At 44.8% G+C, this 21,312-nt stretch overlaps 1 protein-coding gene across 1 annotated transcript in view; it reads left to right on the forward strand.

The window, feature by feature from the left end:
* PAPPA2 (pappalysin 2) overlaps positions 1 to 21,312 on the forward strand; it is a 216,731-nt gene that overhangs the window by 82,972 nt on the left and 112,447 nt on the right. The window contains exons 4-5 of the mRNA XM_070396761.1: positions 8,119 to 8,412; positions 10,382 to 10,574. Coding sequence (XP_070252862.1) covers positions 8,119 to 8,412; positions 10,382 to 10,574 — 487 coding nt within the window. The remainder of the gene's footprint in view (positions 1 to 8,118; positions 8,413 to 10,381; positions 10,575 to 21,312) is intronic.

Genomic DNA, 21,312 nt, shown 5'->3' on the forward strand with positions numbered 1-21,312 from the left:
TAAAATCAACATTTTGAAGTGTTGATTGATGACTAGTAAACAAAATGGGAAATGCATATCTTAATGAGGTGAGTGTCTTTTTCTCCCCAAATTAGTTCTTTTGTCTGTGGATGATTAATAGCAATTGTTGTAACAAGATAAGATTCAGCATTAGTTATATTGCTTTTTAAAAATTTATAGCTCTAAGTACTGAGAAACTTTGTTTTTGGAGGGAGGGAGAAGAATTATTTTTGACTGAGTAGTTGGTGGTGCCAAGGCAGAAAATATAGGAAAAGGAGGAGTGAATGGGGAGCTGGTTTAGTTTTGGATATGTTGAGTTTGGGGTCATCTGAAGGGATGTAAACAGAAGAAGGAGGAGGAGCAGGACTTAGGGATATACCAGCCACCAAAGGAGAGAGAGGTCTGAGAAAGTGCCCTGTGGCCCACAAATACCAGAGCCGCAGAGATGAACTCAGCACCTGGGCACGCTGGCCAGGTTAGACAAGAGACTCGGTCACTCTCTGGCACCGGAGTTAGACACTCAGGTGTGTTCTGGGCCAACCATCTTCCTTAATTGTTCTAGAAAATGTCTGTCCTGCCCAAGAACATTCCAACATCCAGGTAAGATCACAAGCAACATGCCCAGTGTGCATGGAACCCAAGAGACATGTGGGAGGGAACTTAAACCTGTCTTGTAAAGGGGGTTTAAACATACAGGATCTATAAATGATTTCAGATAATGTGACCTTGTAGGGGGAAAAAAATCTTTTAATTATAGAGTGGAATATGGTTTCACATAAATAGGAACTAATTGGCTCTTGAGCAAGTTGCCTCTCTGGGACTTAGTATTCTTATACATAAAATGGGGTAATAAGCATAAGGAACAGTACCTGGCACATAGCACAGCCTCAGAAATGCTAGCTTCATTAGTAGCAGCAGCAATAACGGAGGCAGTGTAGAACGTTTCAAACATTGTGTGTCTGTGGTTGATCTTCCTGGGTTTGCTCACTTCCTTTCCAACCTGGAGACTTTGGTTAGGAAGAAGTCGAGGCTTGTCCTAGGAGACCCCTCCAAATTTCTGGGTGATGAAAAGGTATCCCACCCCTGAGCTCATCTCTGCTGCTTCTACCTTTCCCGTCCCCTTCTCGGCAGTTGCTTTGCCTTCCCCAGAGAGGTGTCCCTCCCATCTCGGCAGTTGCTTTGCCTTCCCCAGAGAGGTGTCCCTCCCATCTCATTCAGCCCTAAAAGTTTTTTTCCCTGAAAGAGAAAAAAAGTGTGCTTAGGGGTCCAACTGCTTACAATGGTAGAGCAGCTGCTAAGAAGCAAAGGGAGTCTCCTTACCAGCCAGCGAAGAGTGAGTGATGGGTGGCAGTTTGTGGGGATGGGTGGCTGTCGGGCAGGGTCTATGAATGTCACTGGGCCCAGGGGACCAAGGAGAGCAGCCATCTTGGGGTGATCCTGGAGGGACAGCTCTCTGAGGAAGGCAAAGCAACTGCTGAGTAGGGGGCAGGCAAGGTGGAAGTAGCAGAGATGAGCTCAGGGGTGGGATACCTTTTCATCACCCAGAAATTTGGAGGGGGTCTCCCAGGACAAGCCTTGACTTCTTCCTAACCAAGAGGTTGCCATTGAGATTAGGGTGTTACATCAATTGTGCCACATTCATGCACAGTGGGGGTGAGGTCTCAGGGGCTGAGGCAGCCAGAGACTTGACAAGTGGAAAGTCTTTGGTAGTCTCTGCCAGGTTGTTTCAGCGAGTGCAGATGCAGCGAGCAGAGGAGGAGGTGGAAGAGTGTACAGGAGGTAAAGAGGGAAGAGCTGGTGTACTACCATTAAGTGGTTGGGCCACACAAAGGAGATACTGTCCCTTATCCATGGGTCTCTTTATGGTGCCTAAGCAGAGGAATTCTTTCTGGAGATGAGGAATAAATGAGGTATGTACACTGGAGATCACCATGTAAATAGGAGGAATTGTAGGATTAGTAATGAGACAGGCTACCTGACATGAACAAGACAGGGATTGGTCTTGGAATCACCCACTGGCTGCTGTTGTAGATTATTTTATTGTCAGAAGACAGCATTCAGTCAGTGGGTTTATCCCGGGTGCACTTGGGTTTTGAACTTGGGTGAGCACTCTTGGATAGTGAAAATTTTGGACAAAATTACCCTAGGATATGAATTTCATGCCCTGAAATTGAGGTGTCCCAAAGGTAGGTTTATGCATTTATAAGTAGGTGGAATAAATAAGCTTCTTTATGTGTGATTATTTATATATCAACTGGGGGCCCGGTGCACGAAATTCATGCACAGGGGTAGCGGGGGAGTCCCTTCAGCCTGATGTACACTGTCTGTCAGGTTCCGGAACCCTGGCCGCTCCAGGCCTAGGCACGGGCCTACAGGCTCAGGGTGGCCTGGCTCCCGAGGACACCTGTCCTGGGGACACAGGCCTTTTGGCGCAGGCACAGGCGCATGCGAAAGCGGCCGCAGAGAGAGAACCTCTGCTGGCACCTGCACACGCACTCCAGGCCCCTCCCCTGGCTTCTGCGTGTGCCACCCCGCCCCCGGCTCCCTGGCACCTGTGTGCGCGCAAGCGCCCGCGTGGCTGGAACTTCCCCATTGTTGCCATGGCAATGTGGGGGAAGTACCTGCCCCGCCCCTGGCTGCCTGTTGCCTGTGTATGCAAATTAACCCACCATCTTTGTCAGGTTAATTTGCATACTCACTCATTGGCTGGTGGGCATGGCTTGTGGGCATCGTGGAGGGATGGTTAATGTGCATGTTTCTCTTTTATTAGCGTAGATAACCTTTATCTCTTCTTTTAAACTAGTAATCATTGACTACTTGGTGCCCAGAACAGTGCCTGACACAGAATAGATGCTCAGTAAATGCTAAGTTAATAAATGAATTATAGAAAATAATTTAATGCATATTCTGTAGTGCCTGAAATTCTGGCATACAGTGGTGTGTGTGTGTGTCTGAAGCACTTCCCTTATTCAGGAGCAAGGAAAGAATTACATCATAAATCTTCAATGCCTCAGTAATAACATCTTCAGTTTTTAAAATCAGATTACTTTCCTCCTATGAGGTGGGAGTACCTGGAGAGCCTGAAGGGCTTGACAGTTGTGGGTAGGAATAGGTAAAAGGGTATAAAGAAGAAAAAAATGACACCAAATTGCAAAATCTTTATCCTCTACACATTCCTGTCTTGGTTTAGTCTTGCCCAGAATAAGGACTTCCTTCTAATGAGACCACAGGCTATAAAACTAAGAAGCCAATTCAAGATTTGGAGATGAATGTTTTCTGGTCTGGTTCTGTTAAAAATGTGCTGCGTTTTCTAGCTCCCATGATTTTTAAAAAAACTTGCTCCATTTCTTTCTCTCCCTATGTATATCAGTCCACTTCTACAGTTCTTTGCTTCTTCCTTGGACCCCCAGCCACACTTTGATATCTTTGTCCCTTCGTGGTGAAAAGTGTATTTTAAGGAGTGTTTTTAGCCAGTAACTGGAAGTAATTATGTAGGCACCTGCAGACCAGCCCTCAATCTCCATGTTTTATGGGCATATAATATTCAGCCCTAAAAGTTTTACAGAACTATTTTAAAGTCATTTCCACTTGTGTTCTTTTCTCAAACTGCCAGAGAGAGAGAGAGAGAGAGAGAGAGAGAGAGAGAGAGAGAGAGAGAGTGTGTGTGTGTGTGTGTGTGTGTGTGAGAGAGAGTTTGTGTTTAATGGAAATGGCTTTGGGAATCATTTTCTTCACCACATGCAGCTCTGTCTGTCTTGGGATAAAGCTGGGAAAAGCCAGTTGGAAGCTGCTAATACAGCATCACTTTGGGAGCTTGGCTGTCTGCTACTTAGATTTCATCGTTTAATCAGCAGCTTCCCTCTCTTTTCTTCCCATTACTACACAACAACCCTGTCTCACTATGTTAGCTTGTCCCTGATAATCAAGGCTGAAAGGTCTTCTAAGGAAGCGTGCTCCATTGGCAGTTCATTAAGCAACAGCTGTGTCACACATGGCCACCAGTTGCTAAATTGAGGAAGCCCCATCCATATTACGTTCTATGTACAGTCAGTGGCACTGTTCAAGTCCCAGTGTATATATTCAGATATGCAAGAAATGAAATTCTTAATTATTCTTCTATAATTGAACTTAATTTCTATTTTGAACCCTATGTTTTTGAGTGGTAGAGATTTACTCTTACTAGTAGTTGAGTTTGTTTTGCCTGGGGCTGTATCTAATGTGTAGATGGCTTACAGATGCCAAGGCCATTTTATGTTCAGTCATCAGGAGAGGCTGGCACCTGAGATAACCCTTGTTCCCATCAGGGTCCCACCTTCAGGGAGTCCCTGGGGGTCTTTCTGTCACCCTTCCCCATAAGATCCACTGGTCAGCCATTCTTCTCTATACTGAGACCAAGCACCCAGGAATCCATCACTAGAAGGAGGTAAGATCCCCCACCGTCAGGCCACATGCACTATTTTGAATCTTTATCTTTTTACCAGAGCCTTGGAAGGTTCTACTTAATCTGGACCCACCATCATCCATACATTCCCATTATTTTCCTTTTATTTCTTTTCTTTTCCTCCAGATTAGGAGAATCTTTTCTAGGTTGAGATGTAGTGGTGACATTGCTAATGTGAGACAAAGCTCACTATATCCTCCATTCATCCACCATGCTGGCAAAACCATGGAGGCCTCTCATGGCCCAAATGGCATAGACTTTGGAATCATCACAGCTAGAAAAGAACTCCTTTCCTTGCATTTCACTCTGTTCTGTATTTCTTAGTGAGGCAGTGGATGAATGAGGAGAATCTGGCTTCTAGAACTGGCAGTAGAGTAAGGGGGTGAGGGGGAGCAAGGAACAATTGAGGTGAAATACTAGTATTTCCAAATTGTTACTCTTCTATTTATACTATTGCTTCTTAGTTTTCCCTTCTTAGGTACTTTTGGTCTTGTCCATAGACAGCCTTGCTGGACAGGTGTTGGGGAGGTGAACAAAGGCAGAGAGAGTCTGACAGTGTCTCAGAGTGAAGATTGAGGGGCCAAGGTATGGTTGAACCCATATTTTGGCATGTCTTTCTACTTTCTATTTCAATGTAGCAGGTTGGAGCAGAGAGCACAAAGGAAGGGATTCTATTACAAAGGAGGGGATCCTGTCCTCCATGTTAACACCATATTTTATCCCTCATCTATGTTTTAATCTTCCAAGATGAGGAGAAACAAAAATGAACAGTGATTTTGAATATAGGAATATTCAAACATTGAATACTAGAGGCCTGGTGCATGGATTTGTGCACTGGTGGGGTCCTTTGGCCTGGCCTGTGCCCTCTCACAATCCGGGACCCCCCTCAGGGGATGTCAGACTGTGGGTTTCAGCTCAGTCCCTGCAGGCCAGGCTGAGGGATCCCACTGGTGCACGAATCTGTGCACCGGGCCTCTAGTAGGCATATAAGATCTTTGGTTAATCTCTTCCCGCCCTCCCCTCTCCCCCCCCATTCCTCTGAGATACATCAGTCTGTTCCATGTTTCCATGCTTGTGCATTGAGCATCTTCCCCTTGGTGGTCAGTGTGTGTCATAGCTACTGGCTGAATGATCAAATGGTCACTTAGGCATATATATATATATATATATATTCTCCAGAGAAGTGGGAAGGAAAATATTGTTGGCACTACAGAATAAGAGTGTCTTGTATGCATCTAATCTACCAGCAATGTCTATGAAGAATTAAGCTCTTAGTCCCAATCCTATAACATTTCTTTTCCTCCTGCAATCACTAATTTCAGGCTCCTGTGAATAATTTTTGAATGCCCATATGTTATCTATAAAGAGAGTGGACACACTGATTCATTTTAAACTCTATCCAAGTCTTTTCTGTCTCTGGGTGCCTGTGGATCTCAGGATCAGAATGGCATGGAAACCAAGCTTGAGCAGCTTAAAGGCAAATCAGAGCTCCTTGTGTAAGCATGTTTGTCTACTTTGCCTGGCAATGCCTGGTTTTACTCTGGAAGGTCTGCCTGTTTGTGGTCACACTCTAGCTTCTGCTATCTTGATGAATGAAGGTGGTCAGGAGGAAGCCAACAAGGGTGGGGCAAATGAGCATGTGTGGCCAGCTGCATTATATAATTATAGTAATACTGACAAATGGTCCAGTACACACCATGAGTTACTTTGTCCTAGAAAATAAGCAAACTACTTTTTTGTCCACATTACTCCTTCAATCTTCATAATAACCTTTTGAGAGTGAAACTCTTGTTATTACCATTGAACAGATCAGGAAATAGCCTTGAGAGCTTTCAAGGAATATTCCCAAAGGTAAGGGTCAGTATGTTTCCAGCGCATGTCCACAGTCAAAGGAGCCCTGGACACTCTCCAAAGACTATCCCATGCGAGAGAGGCTTCCAAATGGTGGCGTAAGGACCCTCCAGTAACCCTCAGTGCATGACTATGTTGCTGGCAATGAAAATGGGAGAAAGTATAGCAGCATCAGAGGTGATGCTGGTTGGTTTGAATATTAATATAGAATAGTCCTGGAAAGTAGCAATTGTACTGTCATTTCATTATTCCTATGAAGTTCCTGGGAAAGGAGTGCACAGGCCCCCGAAAAGTGGGATTCTCAGGTCCTCAGACCCTCTCTGGTCCGACCATTTGGCGGACTCAGTTTTTATTTATTATTTACCATGTCTTGTTCCTTCCTCATGAAAAGAAGTGCTCACATTTGTCTTTAGATTTTGGACAGCAAGCCTTTATGCTTCACATAGACTTTGGCATGAAATGCATGTGTGTGTGTGTGTGTATGACTAGGACCCATTCCTCTAATCCTATATAATAAAAGCCTGATATGCTAAGTGTCCGTTCATCCGGTCATCTGTTCAACCAATTGAAGAGTAATATGCTAATAATATGCTAAGGCTGCTCAACTGCTCGCTATGACATGCACTGACCACCAGGGGGCAGATGCTCTGATTGGTAGGTTAACTTGCTGCTGAGGTCTGGCCCATTGGGACTGAGCGAGAAGGGCCAGACATGTCCTGGAGCCCTCCCATGGTCCATCCCCGGCTGCCCAACCTCCCATGTCCCTCCCTGGCCCCGATCTCGTGTACAGGTGGGGTCCTTCAGCCTGGCCTGCACCCTCTTGCAATCTGGGACCCCTCAGGGGATGTCAGAGAGCCAGTTTCGGCCTGATCCCATAGGAGAGAGGAAGGAGGGGACAACGTGGTAGCGAGAAGGCCACGAGGATTACTAGGCAGTGAATCTGGCTCCTGGGAAAACCCAGGGCAGATCTGAGAGCAGAATGTCTGCACTGTTCCTTCCCAGCTCTTTCCCTTCACCACCAGCTCCAGGGACATGGGAGTCTTGGAACAAAAATTACAAGGCCGAGGTGGTGACAGTTCATGGTAGCACACATTTCTTCACATGGTATTTATGATGGTCACATGCAGTCCTGCATGTTAGCTCTTAACGGCCCTGGGTGAGAACAGGAAGGGAGCCTAGGGATGAGCCCTGCTAGCCCCTCATTGTGTAGATGGAGAGACAAGAGAAGGTCCAAGGGCAGAGCCATGGTCCTATAGCGAGTTAACGGGATTGCATTCCATTTCCTTAAGTTCCAGTCCATTGTGGCTACCTAAACTCAGACTCATGGGCAGAATTACTGTAAGAGGCACAGGACCTCGGGATTTTCCTTAATGTGTATTGTTGCACAAAGCACTGCCTCCTAAATTAGCATATGCAACATTCTATCTAACACACATATGGTAGCCAAGCTCATTACTATGTATTGCATGCAGATGATTTGGGGAAGAAGACTCATCTCTCTGGAATAAAAAATATTATCAGTAAGTGTGTTAAAAGACTTACGTTTTTTCATTAGAATTTAAGCGCTGTCTTGTTAAATCTATATTCTCCTGTTTGGGGATTGTGCATTAAGAGTGTTACGCAGGCTAATTTTTAAGTTGATAATTTTGTATGGCCCGCAAATGATGTTATAAATATCTGAATGGCCCTTGGCAGGAAAAGGTTCCCCACCCCTGCTTTAGAGGCTGACATTGAACACTTGCTAATTTATGAGAAGACATAACTAAAAATTAGAGGACTGCCATTCCTTACATGCTCAGAGATGTTTTCCAAACCTTCTACTACAGGTGGCGTTGTCCTCAACCCGGCCTATTACGGGATGCCTGGTCATACCAACACCATGGTCCATGAGGTGGGACATGTCCTGGGACTCTACCATGTCTTCAGAGGGGTCAGTGAAAGAGAATCCTGCGATGACCCCTGCAGGGAGACAGTGCCCTCCATGGACACAGGAGACCTCTGTGCCGACACTGCGCCCACTCCCAAGAGTAAGCTGTGCCAGGACCCGGAGCCTACCAACGACACCTGCGGCTTTACCCACTTTCTGGGGGCTCCGTTCAGCAACTATATGAGCTACACAGGTATCACAGTCTCAATGTGCTTGCTTTTAATGAAGATGATGTGGGGAGTATGGGGGCTGGGAGGGTGGACATGCAGGAGGTGGAGAGGATTTTCAGGCAGTCATTTATGCCCAAGCATTGAAGTATATTTATCATGGGATACTCTTTTCTTCATGTCTTTGAAGAACTTACAGAAATTTTGAGATATGTAGGGATCTCATTGACTAGATTTTCTGTCACTGGAGATGAAAAGAAAAACACACTTCTACATGGGACATTTGGAAAAAGGGGCCAAACCACGAGCTTTCTTGAGCTGCCTTTGATTTCTGCAACCTGAATATTCCTGTTCTTATCCATGTTCTTAGGCATTTACTTTGAAAGAATCTAATAGTGATGGGGAGGAGGTTTCTGGGTTAAGGTGGTTCTTTGTACTATTTTTGAAGTTGGTCAAGAAAATGGCCTTCATTAATTTTAAGCTCAGGATATCTTTTCATTTTATGTTATTTTAAAGTATCAGATTCTTTTCTTCCAACACTAGCCAAGTACTGATTACCTCCCTCCCCCAAATTATGCCATTTCATTTAAAAAATGATACTTTCCTGGCCTTGGGAACAAAATGTAATGTCTGGTCTTATTATCCTGGATTATACTTCTTCCTTGTCCCTTGACACCTTCCTCATTTCTGGCCAAAAGTAATACTGGTCATAGTATTACTCCTGATAATGGACTCAAATTTATCATTTATTACTAAAATTAAGGACAGGTTTGATTTAATGACCTATTCCAATATTGAAGGAAGGAGGTAATTTTTCTGTAAGTTCCATGGACTTGTTTGGTGATAAATTCTAGAACTATCCAAAAAATAAAAATAAATCAACCATAGAACCCTGCTATGCCTTTGGAGGGAAGAAGGGGTGGTGAGCTGGTCCTGTCTGTTGCCGATCAATAAACTTTTATCCAAGTCTCATTTCAGTGTATAATTCTGGTGCATCACATTCATAACAACCAGCCTCCCTTCTTCCCCCAACAATGTCACAGTGGTCCTTACCAGGGCAGAGCAACCGGACAGTGGGCTGCAGAGGGCAGAGCTGTTTAAGTCCCGCTTTTCAAGTGGGCAGAGGAAACATCTAAGAAGCAGGGTGCAGCCCTGGCCAGTGTGGCTAGGTTGGTTGGGCATCATCCTGTACACCAAAGGGTTGCTTATTTGATTCCCAGTCAGGGCACATGCCCTGCTTGTTGGCTTGATCCCCAGGTGGGGGTGTGCAGGAGACAGCTGATCGATGTTGTGCTCTCACATTAATGTTTCTCTCTCTCCCTCCACCTTTCTCTCCAAAAAGCAATAAAAATATTTTTTGTTAAAAGAAGCAGCAGGGGTGAGTGTTTAACTTGTGTGCTCTTATGTAAAAAGGCCCTGAAACTAAGATAACTCCCTTTCTATTGCTGGAAAAAACAACAACACACACATGGGAGATTTTGCCAGCTCTGAAAGTGAGGTGGGGACTACAGTTCCAGTCCTGCTGCCTCCTTGACATTAGGCTCTGTCTCCCCTTGAATATCTCCACTGAATACTCACTAACTCTGGCCAAAGTCACTGGGAATGGAGCAGGTGACTGCAACTCCACAAATGTTCCTGAATAAAAAGGCCATATGCTGAAAACACTGCCATCTTGTGGATCCCCGAATAGGCAGCCATCAGCTTAGAGCAGCCCTGGACCCCTGGGCCCACCTGGCCCAACCCAATATCAAGGTAATGGCCAGGTTTAGATACAGCAAGTGCTATTCTCTGTCTTCTCTTTCCCATTTCCAGCATAGACACTTTCTGGAACAGAATACATTTATCCATTTAACAGGTGTTTATGGAGCCTAAGAAGTATGGGGTGTTGTGTAAGGGGCTGGTGACACAGGTGTGAGCGAGGCAGAACTTGTCCCACCAAGGTGGACTTTGCAGGCTAACACCTCCATCTCCCCGTTCCTTTTTTTGTCCCCACAGATGATGACTGCACTGACAGCTTCACCCCTAACCAAGTGGCCCGAATGCATTGCTATTTGGACCTTGTGTATCAACAATGGAGTCAAAGCCGAAAGCCCACCCCCATTCCCATCCCACCCATGGTCATCGGGCAGACCAACACATCCCTCACCATCCACTGGCTGCCTCCAATTAGTGGAGTCGTGTATGACAGGTGAGAGGTCCTTGCCATGGCCGAGCTGGCCTGTTTCCTCTGTGGCTTTTCTTCTGCATCAGGGGAAGGTGTGAAGTCAGGGGCACCCCAGTGGGAGCTGTGAACATGAGCAGCCACTGAGCGCTGCCTCCTCCATCTTGCTGCCCATCACTGCAGCAGAGCCTGCAGCTCCGCACCTCAGCGCCTGTGCTCACTCCTCAGCCAGGGGCCTGGCAAATGTTTCCTGTGGAATGTCACCTCTGGCCATCTGCCAGGAGCTATGATGAGGTTGACAAATCTGATCAAGGTCAGCCCTTCTCAGTGCAAGGTGGCACAGAGGCTGCTACTTGCACAGTGGTGTTGGGGGCAGGGAAGTGAGCTGTGCTCTTCCAGTCAGTTCTGGGGGTGGGTGGGTGGCAGGCTACCTACAAGCTGTGCATCAGGGGCTTACCTGGATTATGTGGCATCTGGTGCCCTCTCTGCCTCCAGGTGTACCTGGTGCCTGCCCCATTTATGGCTGTCCTCTCGTGGAGCGGTCATTATCTGTTCATTTTTCTATCTGCCCTACTCGACTGGCAGCTCCTTGGGGGCGGGAGCATCTGTTTTTTTTTGCATCTTTGTCCCTTGGCCTGCCACAGTAGATACCTAATACCTGCCTATTGAAGAGAATCATTATACCTAAATTAGCTTTTATTTGTCCTTTACATATTAGTATAAATGAACATTAGGGACATTTTTGTCCAAAGGAGAGAAGGTAGGAAAAGATGACATCTGACAGTTGGCGGGAGGATGGGGGAATGAATGTGTTTTAACGAGAAGGATGAGAACCCCACCCGTGACCCGTGTGGGCCTCCACTTTCCAATCCTGCACTGTATTCTGAGAGTGGCTGTGGTCTGTCTGGTTCTTCTATGTGGGAGGCATTGCGCCAGACATCTCACCTGTAATTTCCTCATTTAGTCCTTATAAGCACACTCCTGCTGTGTAGGTGCAACATACACATTGAAGCATAGAGAAGCACTTGGGGCTTGCCTGAGCCCCCACAACTACAGAGGTGAATTTGGGGACATCCAGTGAAACTTCAGAAGTGGGGAACATGGAATATATTATTTCTTTTCATTTAGGGTTTTTTCATTATCAGGTAGGCACCCCCCTCTCTGTGTCCCACTTTCCCTCGGGTGTCAGACCCAGCCAAGATGCTGGCTGTCCCTGGAGCATGTTTCCTTGTGCCCCAGCTTTCCCCAGAGCTGGCACGGGGGAAGGGGACAGGGAGACAGGGGTGAGGCAGAGCAGGTGAATAATTTTTCCAAGTTGCGATCCATCCTTCTGGGATCTTGCCACCTGTCCTTGATACCTTGATGACATCATTTGGACCCCACATTTTATAAAGCACTTTTTTTAAACCTCACCCAAGGATATGCTTTTTTAAATTGATTTTTAGAGAGAGGGGAAGTTGCGGGGGGGGAGGGGCCATCAATGTGAGAGAGAAACATGGATTGGTTGCCTCCTGTATGTGCCCTGACCTGGGATAGATCCCATAACCTTTTTGGCATATGGGATGATGCTCCAACCAACTGAGCCACCTGGCCACTGCCTATAAAGCACTCTTGACTGTCCCAGTACCACAGTGCTCAGGGTCTCCCTTTGTGAGTTGGCTCATATCCCTGTGATGGTGTAAGAATCTGCTTCTGACGGAGCCCACGCCATCTTAAAGGGGAGAGCGGCCTCTTCTAGGAACTCATCAGCACCACCACCCAGACAGGCCTTGGATACTGCCAGCGACCTGGCAGCCGCTCCAGCCAAAATCCTGCTGCCCACCCGCAGACTCGCAGACCCTGGGATCTCCACCTCCAAAGGTGCACTGTGCCCGCAGCAGTAAGTGCAGCCTCCCCCTCCCCAGCGGCAGACCTCCGCATTCAGGTGTCTCCAGCGCTTAGGTCTCCCAGGCACACCACTCCATAGACTTCTCTTAGGAGTCACTGTGAGCCCCAACTGGGTGTGATTTTGTACAGACACAGGTGCACTGCCCCCCAGTAGAAATTCTGAATTCCTTCTGCCTGAATAACTGTCCACACATACCCAGCAGTGCAATTTCAGCACCAGGGCCCTTCAGTGCCAGGGCCCCTCAGAGTGCGTCAGAGCTCAGGGCCGGCGAACTGCACTGTCACAGTTGCTCACTCCCCCTGAACCCATCTATACACAGGGCACTTTGGGATGCCGCAGTGAGCCTCTGCTGGGTCCAATCTTGGACTAATAGGGACACACTCCCCTGGGCAGTAGAAATTCTGAATTCACCCATCCTGGATACCTGCCCAAAGACACCTCGATTAAGCATTCCAGGGCCCTTCAGAGTGCTTCAGTGCGCCTGCGCTAGCATACTCACTGCGGGTGCTCCTGTGTGCCACCACTGGGAACACACGCCTATCCACCACAGGTGCATCAGCAAAAACTGAAGTTCCCCACCCCACAGCTGCAGAACTCTGGAGACTACAATTGCATCCTTTTCCAGCGTGCAGGTCTCCCAAGACCACCGCTCCACAGACAGCCCTGGGGCGCCGCTGTGAGCCCCGCTGGACACGCACTTAAACAAACAGGGAGGCACTGCTGGGCTGTAGAAATGCTGAATTCCCTCTTCTGGGATACCTGCTCACAGACACTGCAATCCAGTGGCTTCAGTGCCAGGGTCCTTCAGAGTGTGTCAGTACACCCTGCTGGCAAACACATTATAGGTGCCCCTGTGAACTGCCGCTGGGATTGCGTGTATTGAACCATGGAGGCAGCAGCAAAAGCTGAGTCTGCCCACCCCACAACTACAGAACTCTGGACACCACAGTCACGCCTTTCCAGATCGCAGGCCTCCGGAGCCCCACCACCCCAACAGACTGTTCCTGGGTGCCATTGTGAGTCCCCGCTGGGCATGCATGATTTCAACCAAGGGCACAAGACAGCAAAAATTGAGACACCCCCTCCATGGCTGCTGACTTCTAGACACCTCATTTGCACCTTTCCAGCTCGTAGGCCTACATCAAGAGAACCCAAATAGCTCAAGTAGGGAGCTACACTAGACTACCAAGCCCAGGAGACCTGAGAAGTCACACCAGTAGCACCATACCCAAAAGAAACTGGGTAGCAAAGCAATCGGAGCTACAATTAAAACATTACAGCAAAACATGGGAAGACAAAAAAGCAACCCACAAAGGAAAGAAAAAGAGAAATCACCAGAAAGGGAGTTAAATGAAATTGAGGCTACTAACTTACCAGAGAAAGAATTCAGAGTAATAGTTATAAGGATGCTCAAACAGCTGGGTGACAAATACACACAACTCAATGAGAATTATAAGGAGCTGAATGAGAATGTCACCAACATGAAAAGGAACCAAGAGGAAATGAAGAACGACATAGCTGCAATAAAGAACACAATGGAAGGCTTAAAAAGCAGACTAGAAGAGGCTGAGGACTGCATCAGCGAATTAGAAGACAAGGTAGGAAAAAACACACAAACACAGGAGTAACTGGAAAAAAAAAACTTAAAAAGCAAGAGGAGAGCCTAAGGGAGCTTTGGGATAACACAAAACGAAACAACATTCGTGTAATAGGAGTACCAGAAGGAAAGGAGGAGAAGCAAGGAATAGAAAACCCGTTTGAAGAAATAACGACAGAAAACTTCCCTGATACTGGCAAGAAAATAACTACACAAGTCCAAGAAGCACATAGAGTGCCAAACAAGATGAACCTCAAAAGACCAACACCAAGGCACATCATAATTAAATTGGCAAACACCAACAACAAAGTAAGAATCTTAAAGGTTGCCAGAGAGAGACAGAAAGTTACCTACAAAGGATCTCCTATTAGAATATCAGCTGACTTATCAACAGAAACACACCAGGCAAGAAGGGAATGGAATGAAATATACAAAGTGATGCAAAGCAAGGGAATGAATCCAAGAATACTATACCCAGCAAGGCTATCATTCAGAATTGAAGGTGGAATCAGGAGCTTCACAGACAAAAAAGGGCTAAGAGAGTTTATTACCACCAAGCCAGCAATGCAAGAAATACTAAAGGGACTGCTGTAAAAAGGAGAAACAGAAAGACAAGAAGAAACACAAACATTAAGAATAAAAATGACCACAAACAAGTACTTTTCAATAATAACATTAAATGTAAATGGATTAAATGCTCCAATCAAAAGACACAGGGTAGCTGAATGGATAAAAAAACATGACCCATATATTTGCTGTCTGCAAGAGACCCACCTCAGAACAAAGGATTTACACAGAGAGTGAAGGGATGGAAAAATTTTTTTCAGGCAAATGGAAATGAGAAAAAAGCTGGGGTTGCGATACTTATATCTGACAAAATAGACTTCAAAGTAAAGGCCATAACAAGAGATAAGGAAGGCCACTACATAATACTAAAGAGAGCATTTCAACAAGAAGATATAACTCTGGTAAACATACATGCACCCAATACAGGAGCACCCAAATACATAAAACAACTTCTGGAAGATATCAAAGGAGAGATTGATAGCAATACAGTCATAGTAGGGGACTTTAATACCCCACTGACACCACTGGATAAGTCCTCTAAACAAAAAATCAGCAAAGAAATAGCAATCCTAAATGACTCACTAGATCAGATGGACTTAATTGACATCTTCAGAATATTTCACCCCAAAGCTACAGAATATACATTCTTCTCCAGTGCACATGGGACATTTTCAAAGATAGACCATATATTAGGACACAGGCAAAGTCTCTTCAAATTCAAGAGAATAGAAATCATAACAAGCATCTTCTCAGATCACAATGGCATAAAACTAGAAATCAACTACAATAAAAACATTGAAAAAAAAATCAAACACTTGGAGGCTAAATAGCATGCTATTAAACAATGACTGGGTTACCAGAGAGATCAAAGAAGAAATAAAAAGGATCCTGGAAACAAATGACAATGAAAACACAACATCCCAAAATCTATGGGACACAATGAAAGCAGTCCTGAGAGGGAAGTTCATAGCTCTACAGGCCGACCTCAAAAAAACAAGAAAAACTGGTAATAAATGATCTAACCATACAACTCAAAGAGTTAAAAAGAGAGCAACAAGAAAAGTGCACAGTATCCAGAAGGAAGGAAATAATAACGATCAGAGCAGAAATAAACGACAGAGAGACCAAAAATACAACACAAAATATCAGTGAAACCAAGAGCTGGTTATTTGAAAGGATTAACAAGATTGATGAACCTCTTGCCAGGCTCACCAACAAACAAAGAGAGAGGACCCAAATAAAGAAAATCAGAAATGAAAGAGGTGAAGTAACAACTGACCCTACAGATATACAAAGGATTGTCAAAAAATACTACGAACAACTCTACTCCCAACAAACTGGACAACCTCGACGAAATGGATACATTCCTAGAAAAATACAAGCGTCCAAAACTCAATCAGGAAGAATAAAAAAACCTGAATAGGCCAATAACTACTGATGAAATTGAAACAGTAATCAAAAAGCTTCCAGCAAACAAAAGTCCTGGACCAGATGGCTTCACAGGGGAGTTATACCGAACATTCAAAGAAGAACTAAAGCCAATCCTCAGACTATTCCAAAAAATTCAAGAGGAGGGCACACTTCCAAGCTCTTTCTATGAAGCCAGCATTACCCTAATCCCAAAATCAGATAAAGACACCACAAAGAAAGAGAATTACAGGCCAATATCCCTGATGAACATAGATGCTAAAATCCTCAACAAAATTCTAGCAAACTGGATCCAGCATTACATTAGAAAGATCATACACCATGACCAAGTGAGATTTATCCCAGGAATGCAAGGCTGTTATAATATCCGCAAATCAATAAATGTGATACATCACGTAAACAAATTGAGAGACAAAAATCACATAATCATATCGATTGATGCAGAAAAGGCATTTGACAAAGTCCAACACCCTTTTCTGATAAAAATGCTCAGCAAAGTGGGAATAGAGGGATCATACCTCAACATAATAAAAGCCTTATATGATAAACCTACAGCCAACATCATACTCAATGGAAAAAAAACTAAAACAATTTCCCTTAAGAACAGGAACAAGACAGGGATGCCCACTTTCACCACTCCTGTTTGACATAGTACTAGAAGTGCTAGCCAAAGCGATCAGACAAGAAGAAGAAATAAAAGGCATCCAAATTGGAAAAGAAGAAGTAAAGTTGTCATTATTCGCAGATGACATGATACTGTACTTAGAAGACCCTAAAGACTCCATCAAAAAATTATTAGACATAATAAATGAATTCGGCAATGTAGCAGGATACAAAATTAATGCCAAGAAATCTATGGCATTTTTATATGCCAATAGTGAACTCACAGAGTGAGAAATTAAAAAAAAAAATCCTATTTACCATTGCACCAAAAAAAAAATTAAGATATCTAGGAATAAACTTAACTAAAGAGGTAAAATACCTCTACCCAGAAAACTACAGGACATTGAAAAAAGAGATAGAGGAAGACATAAACAGATGGAAGAACATACCGTGTTCATGGATTGGTAGAATCAACATCATCAAAATGTCCATACTACCCAAAGCAATCTATAGATTCAATGTACTCCCCATTAAAATATCAACAGCATATTTCACAGATCTAGAAAGAATTCTCCAAAAATTCATCTGGAATTAAAAAACAACAACCCCGAATAGCTGCTGGGATCCTGAGAAAGAAGAACAAAGTAGGAGGGATCTCAATACCAGATATCAAGCTATATTACAAAGCCACTGTTCTCAAAACGGCCTGGTACTGGCACAAGAACAGATACATAGACCAATGGAATAGAATAGAGAACCCAGAAATCGACCCAAACCACTATTCTCAATTAATATTTGACAAAGGAGGCAAGAACGTACAATGGGGTCAAGGCAGTCTCTTCAATAAATGGTGCTGGGAAATTTGGTCAGACACGTGCAAAAAAAAATGAAACTAGACCACCAACTTACACCATACACAAAAATCAACTCAAAATGGATAAAGGACTTAAACGTAAGACGGGAAACCATAAAAATATTAGAGGAATCCACAGGTAGCAAAATCTCAGATATATGCCAAAGGAATTTCTTCACTGACACAGCCCCTAGGGCAATGGAAACTAAAGGGACAATAAACAAATGGGACTATATCAAAATAAAAAGCTTCTGCACAGCAAAAGAAACCATCAGCAAAACAACAAGAAAACCCACTGCATGGGAGAACATATTTGCCAATGATATCTCTGATAAAGATTTAATCTCCAACATTTACAGGGAACTCATACAACTTAACAAAAAAGAAGATAACCCAATCAAAAAATGGGCAAACGGACCTAAATAGACACTTTTTGAAAGAGGTGAGAGATGAAAACATGCTCAAAGTCACTAATCATCTGAGAGATGCAAATCAAAACGACAGTGAGGTACCACCTCACACCTGTCAGAATGGCTATCATCAAAAAATCTACAAATGACAAATGCTGGCGTGGATGTGGAGAAAAAGGAACCCTCGTTCACTGCTGGTGGGAATGCAAACTGGTGCAGCCACTGTGGAGAACAGTATGGAGTTCCTCAAAAAACTAAAAATGGAACTTCCATTTGACCCAGTGATCCCACTTCTAGGAATATATCCCAAGAAACCAGAAACACCAATCAAAGGATATATGCACCCCTATGTTCATAGCAGCACAATTTTTTTTTTATTGCTTAAAGTATTACAAAGGGTATTACATATGTGACCTTTTTTCCCCCCCACCCTTGACAAGCCCCTGCCCTCCCTTACCCCCCAGTGTCTTATGTCCATTAGTTATGGTTATATGGATGCATACAAGTCCTTCGGTTGATCTCTTACTCCCCTCCCTCCTGTCCCCCAACCCTCCCTGGCCTTCCCACTGCAGTCCGACAATCGGTTTGAGGCAGCTCTGCCACTGTATTTATTATTGTTCAAAAGTTTGTAATGGTCTTAATTATCCATGAAAGAGTGAGATCATGTGGTATTTTTCCTTCATTGACTGGCTTGTTTCACTTAGCATAATGCTCTCCAGTTCCATCCATGCTGTTGCAAATGGTAAGAGTTCCTTCTTTTTAACAGCAGCATAGTATTCCATCGTGTAGCTGTACCACAGTTTTCTAATCCATTCATCTACTGATGGGCACTTAGGCTGTTTCCACATCTTAGCTATGGTGAATTGTGCTGCTATGAACATCTGGGTGCATATATCCTTTCTGATTGGTGTTTCTGGTTTCTTGGGATATATTCCTAGAAGTGGGATCACAGGGTCAAATGGGAGTTCCATTTCCAATTTTTTGAGGAACCTCCATACTGCCTTCCATAGTGGCTGCACCAGTCTGCATTCCCACCAGCAGTGCACAAGTGTTCCTTTTTCTCCACATCCTCTCCAGCACTTGTCGTTTGTTGATTTGTTGATGATGGCCATTCTGACAGGTGTGAGATGGTACCTCATTGTTGTTTTGATTTGCATCTCTCGGATGATTAGTGACTTTGAGCATGTTTTCATATGTCTCTTGGCTTTCTGAATGTCCTCTTTTGAAAGGTGTCTATTTAGATCCTTTGCCCATTTTTTGATTGGATTGTTTATCTTCTTTTTGTTAAGTTGTATGAGTTCCCTATAAATTTTGGAGATTAAGCCCTTATCAGATATGACATTGCATAGCAGCACAATTTACCATAGCTAAGATTTGTAAACAGCCTAAGTGCCCATCAGCAGATGAGTGGCTTAAAAAACTTTGGCACATCTACACAATGGAATACTATGCTGCTGTAAAAAGGAAGGAACTCCTACCATTTGCAACAGCATGGATGGAGCTGGAGAGCATTATGCTAAGTGAAATAAGTCAGTCAGAGAAAGATAAGTATCACATGCTCTCACTCATTTGTGGATTATAATGAACAACATAAACCGATGAACAAAAACAGATGTAGAGACAGAGAAGTATCGATCAGATGCTCAAAACTCAGAGGGAAGATAGGGGAGGGTGGAGGTGAGGGAGAGAGATCAACCAAAGGACTTGTATGCATGCATATAAGCATAAGCGATGGATGTGGACAACAGGGGGTGAGGGTGAGGGCAGGATTGGGGGGATGAGGGTAATTGGGAGGATAAGGACACATTTGTAATATCTTAATCAATAAAGGGGGAAAAATCTGCTTCTGCGTGTGGCCCCTGTGCGGTTTGGGGTGGACTGGCCGAACAGTAAGTCCTCATGGGCATGTGCAAACCAGAGTTTTACATCCGTTTATGTAACACATATAAACAATTTAATCTTCCCATTCTCGCTCTGGTACAGATGTTGCGATAACACAGACATCAGTGCTGGCTCGCCTTGAGGCTGTTGGCAGAAAAGGCAGTGTTTGCTTCCCTTTCCCAGCCCGGTGGCCGCAGCGCTGAGGACTCCCCACACGTGTGTCTGGGGAGATGCACGTCACACACCCAGCGATTTGTGTCACACTGGGAGCTCTGTTTACTCCTCCCCAGTGGGTATTTGGAGTCTTTATGTCAGCAAGGAGCCTGAACACGCACTCGGTGGCGCCCCGGAAGGGCCAAGTGCATCAGGGGAATGTGGTTTGGAGCTGTGTCCTCACCGATGCAGTGCTGTCTGCAGCAGAGGCCGGAGCTAATGACCCCTTTCCCTTGCCAGAGTCCTGGACACTTCATGGTGTTTGAAAACTGGCTTATAGGAATTGAAGAACTTGTGATCTTAGGCCATTTGCCTAATCCCTGTGAGCCTCATGGTCCTCATTTGTAAACAGGCTTCTTCTTACAGGGATGAGCAATAATTTATGAAAAGCACCTCATGGCACCATGCCTGGTATATGAGGGGCTGGTAGCATAATTATGATGCTCCTTTAACAATAGGAGTTTCTAGTATGTTACCAGGTGTTGCTTTTCCCCTACTTATCGAGAGACCTTGACACCATACCTCCATTTTCAGATGTGTGTTCACAATTGGGCTCCTAAAAAGATTCAAAGTATCAGAGATGAGCTTCCTCCAGTGACTGCCCCTCCTTATTCAACTGTTGCTGTCCATGCTTTTTTCCCCAGTCACCCCAGATACGGTGCTTGAAGAGTTCTTCCTAGGCTCTGAATAGTCTTAGGGATGCTCATAAAACACCACCCCCCCTGGCACAGAGGACTGCTGTGGCCAGTCCTTGTGCTGACGGCTGGGCATAGAGAGAGCAGAGCTCTGTCTGGACCTGCTCACAGGCAAAGGAGAAAGGGTGGGGACGGGGATTATCAATACCTCAGAGCGATGCCCCATGGCAGGAGCCAGAGGTGCAGGGGGTACCTGGAGGACAGAGTGCAGGCCATTCAGAGGAGTCAGACTAAGTGCCCCTGCCAAGGTTACATTTGAATGGGCCTTGAAGGATATGTAGGAGTTTGCAAAACACAGAGGGTTGTAAAGGCTCTTTGACAGGAGAGAGAACAGCATGTTTCACAGAGCCCGTGCTAAGGATATGATGTATTTGTGGGATGGTGGTTCGTTTATTGTGATGGGGACATAAAATTCATGAAAGAGCTGTCCCGTGAAGAACCTTGCATCATGGTAAGGTGTTCAGCTGTAGCCCCACAGGTGATGGAGAGCCCAGGGGCATTATATTTCCTAGTACTAGTACTTTTATGCATGTGAGTAAAAGTAGGGAGTTTAAAGCATAAGTCCACATGCAGCAGAGAAGTTTACTCTAAAAATCAGTGTCTATTTTAACTGGGGGAATGTGGGGTCTT

The sequence above is a fragment of the Myotis yumanensis genome, unplaced genomic scaffold (genome assembly GCF_028538775.1).
Source record: "Myotis yumanensis isolate MYYU_CA2020_CCGP unplaced genomic scaffold, mMyoYum1.0.hap1 SCAF_17, whole genome shotgun sequence".
In the NCBI taxonomy this organism is placed as follows: Eukaryota; Metazoa; Chordata; class Mammalia; order Chiroptera; family Vespertilionidae; genus Myotis; species Myotis yumanensis.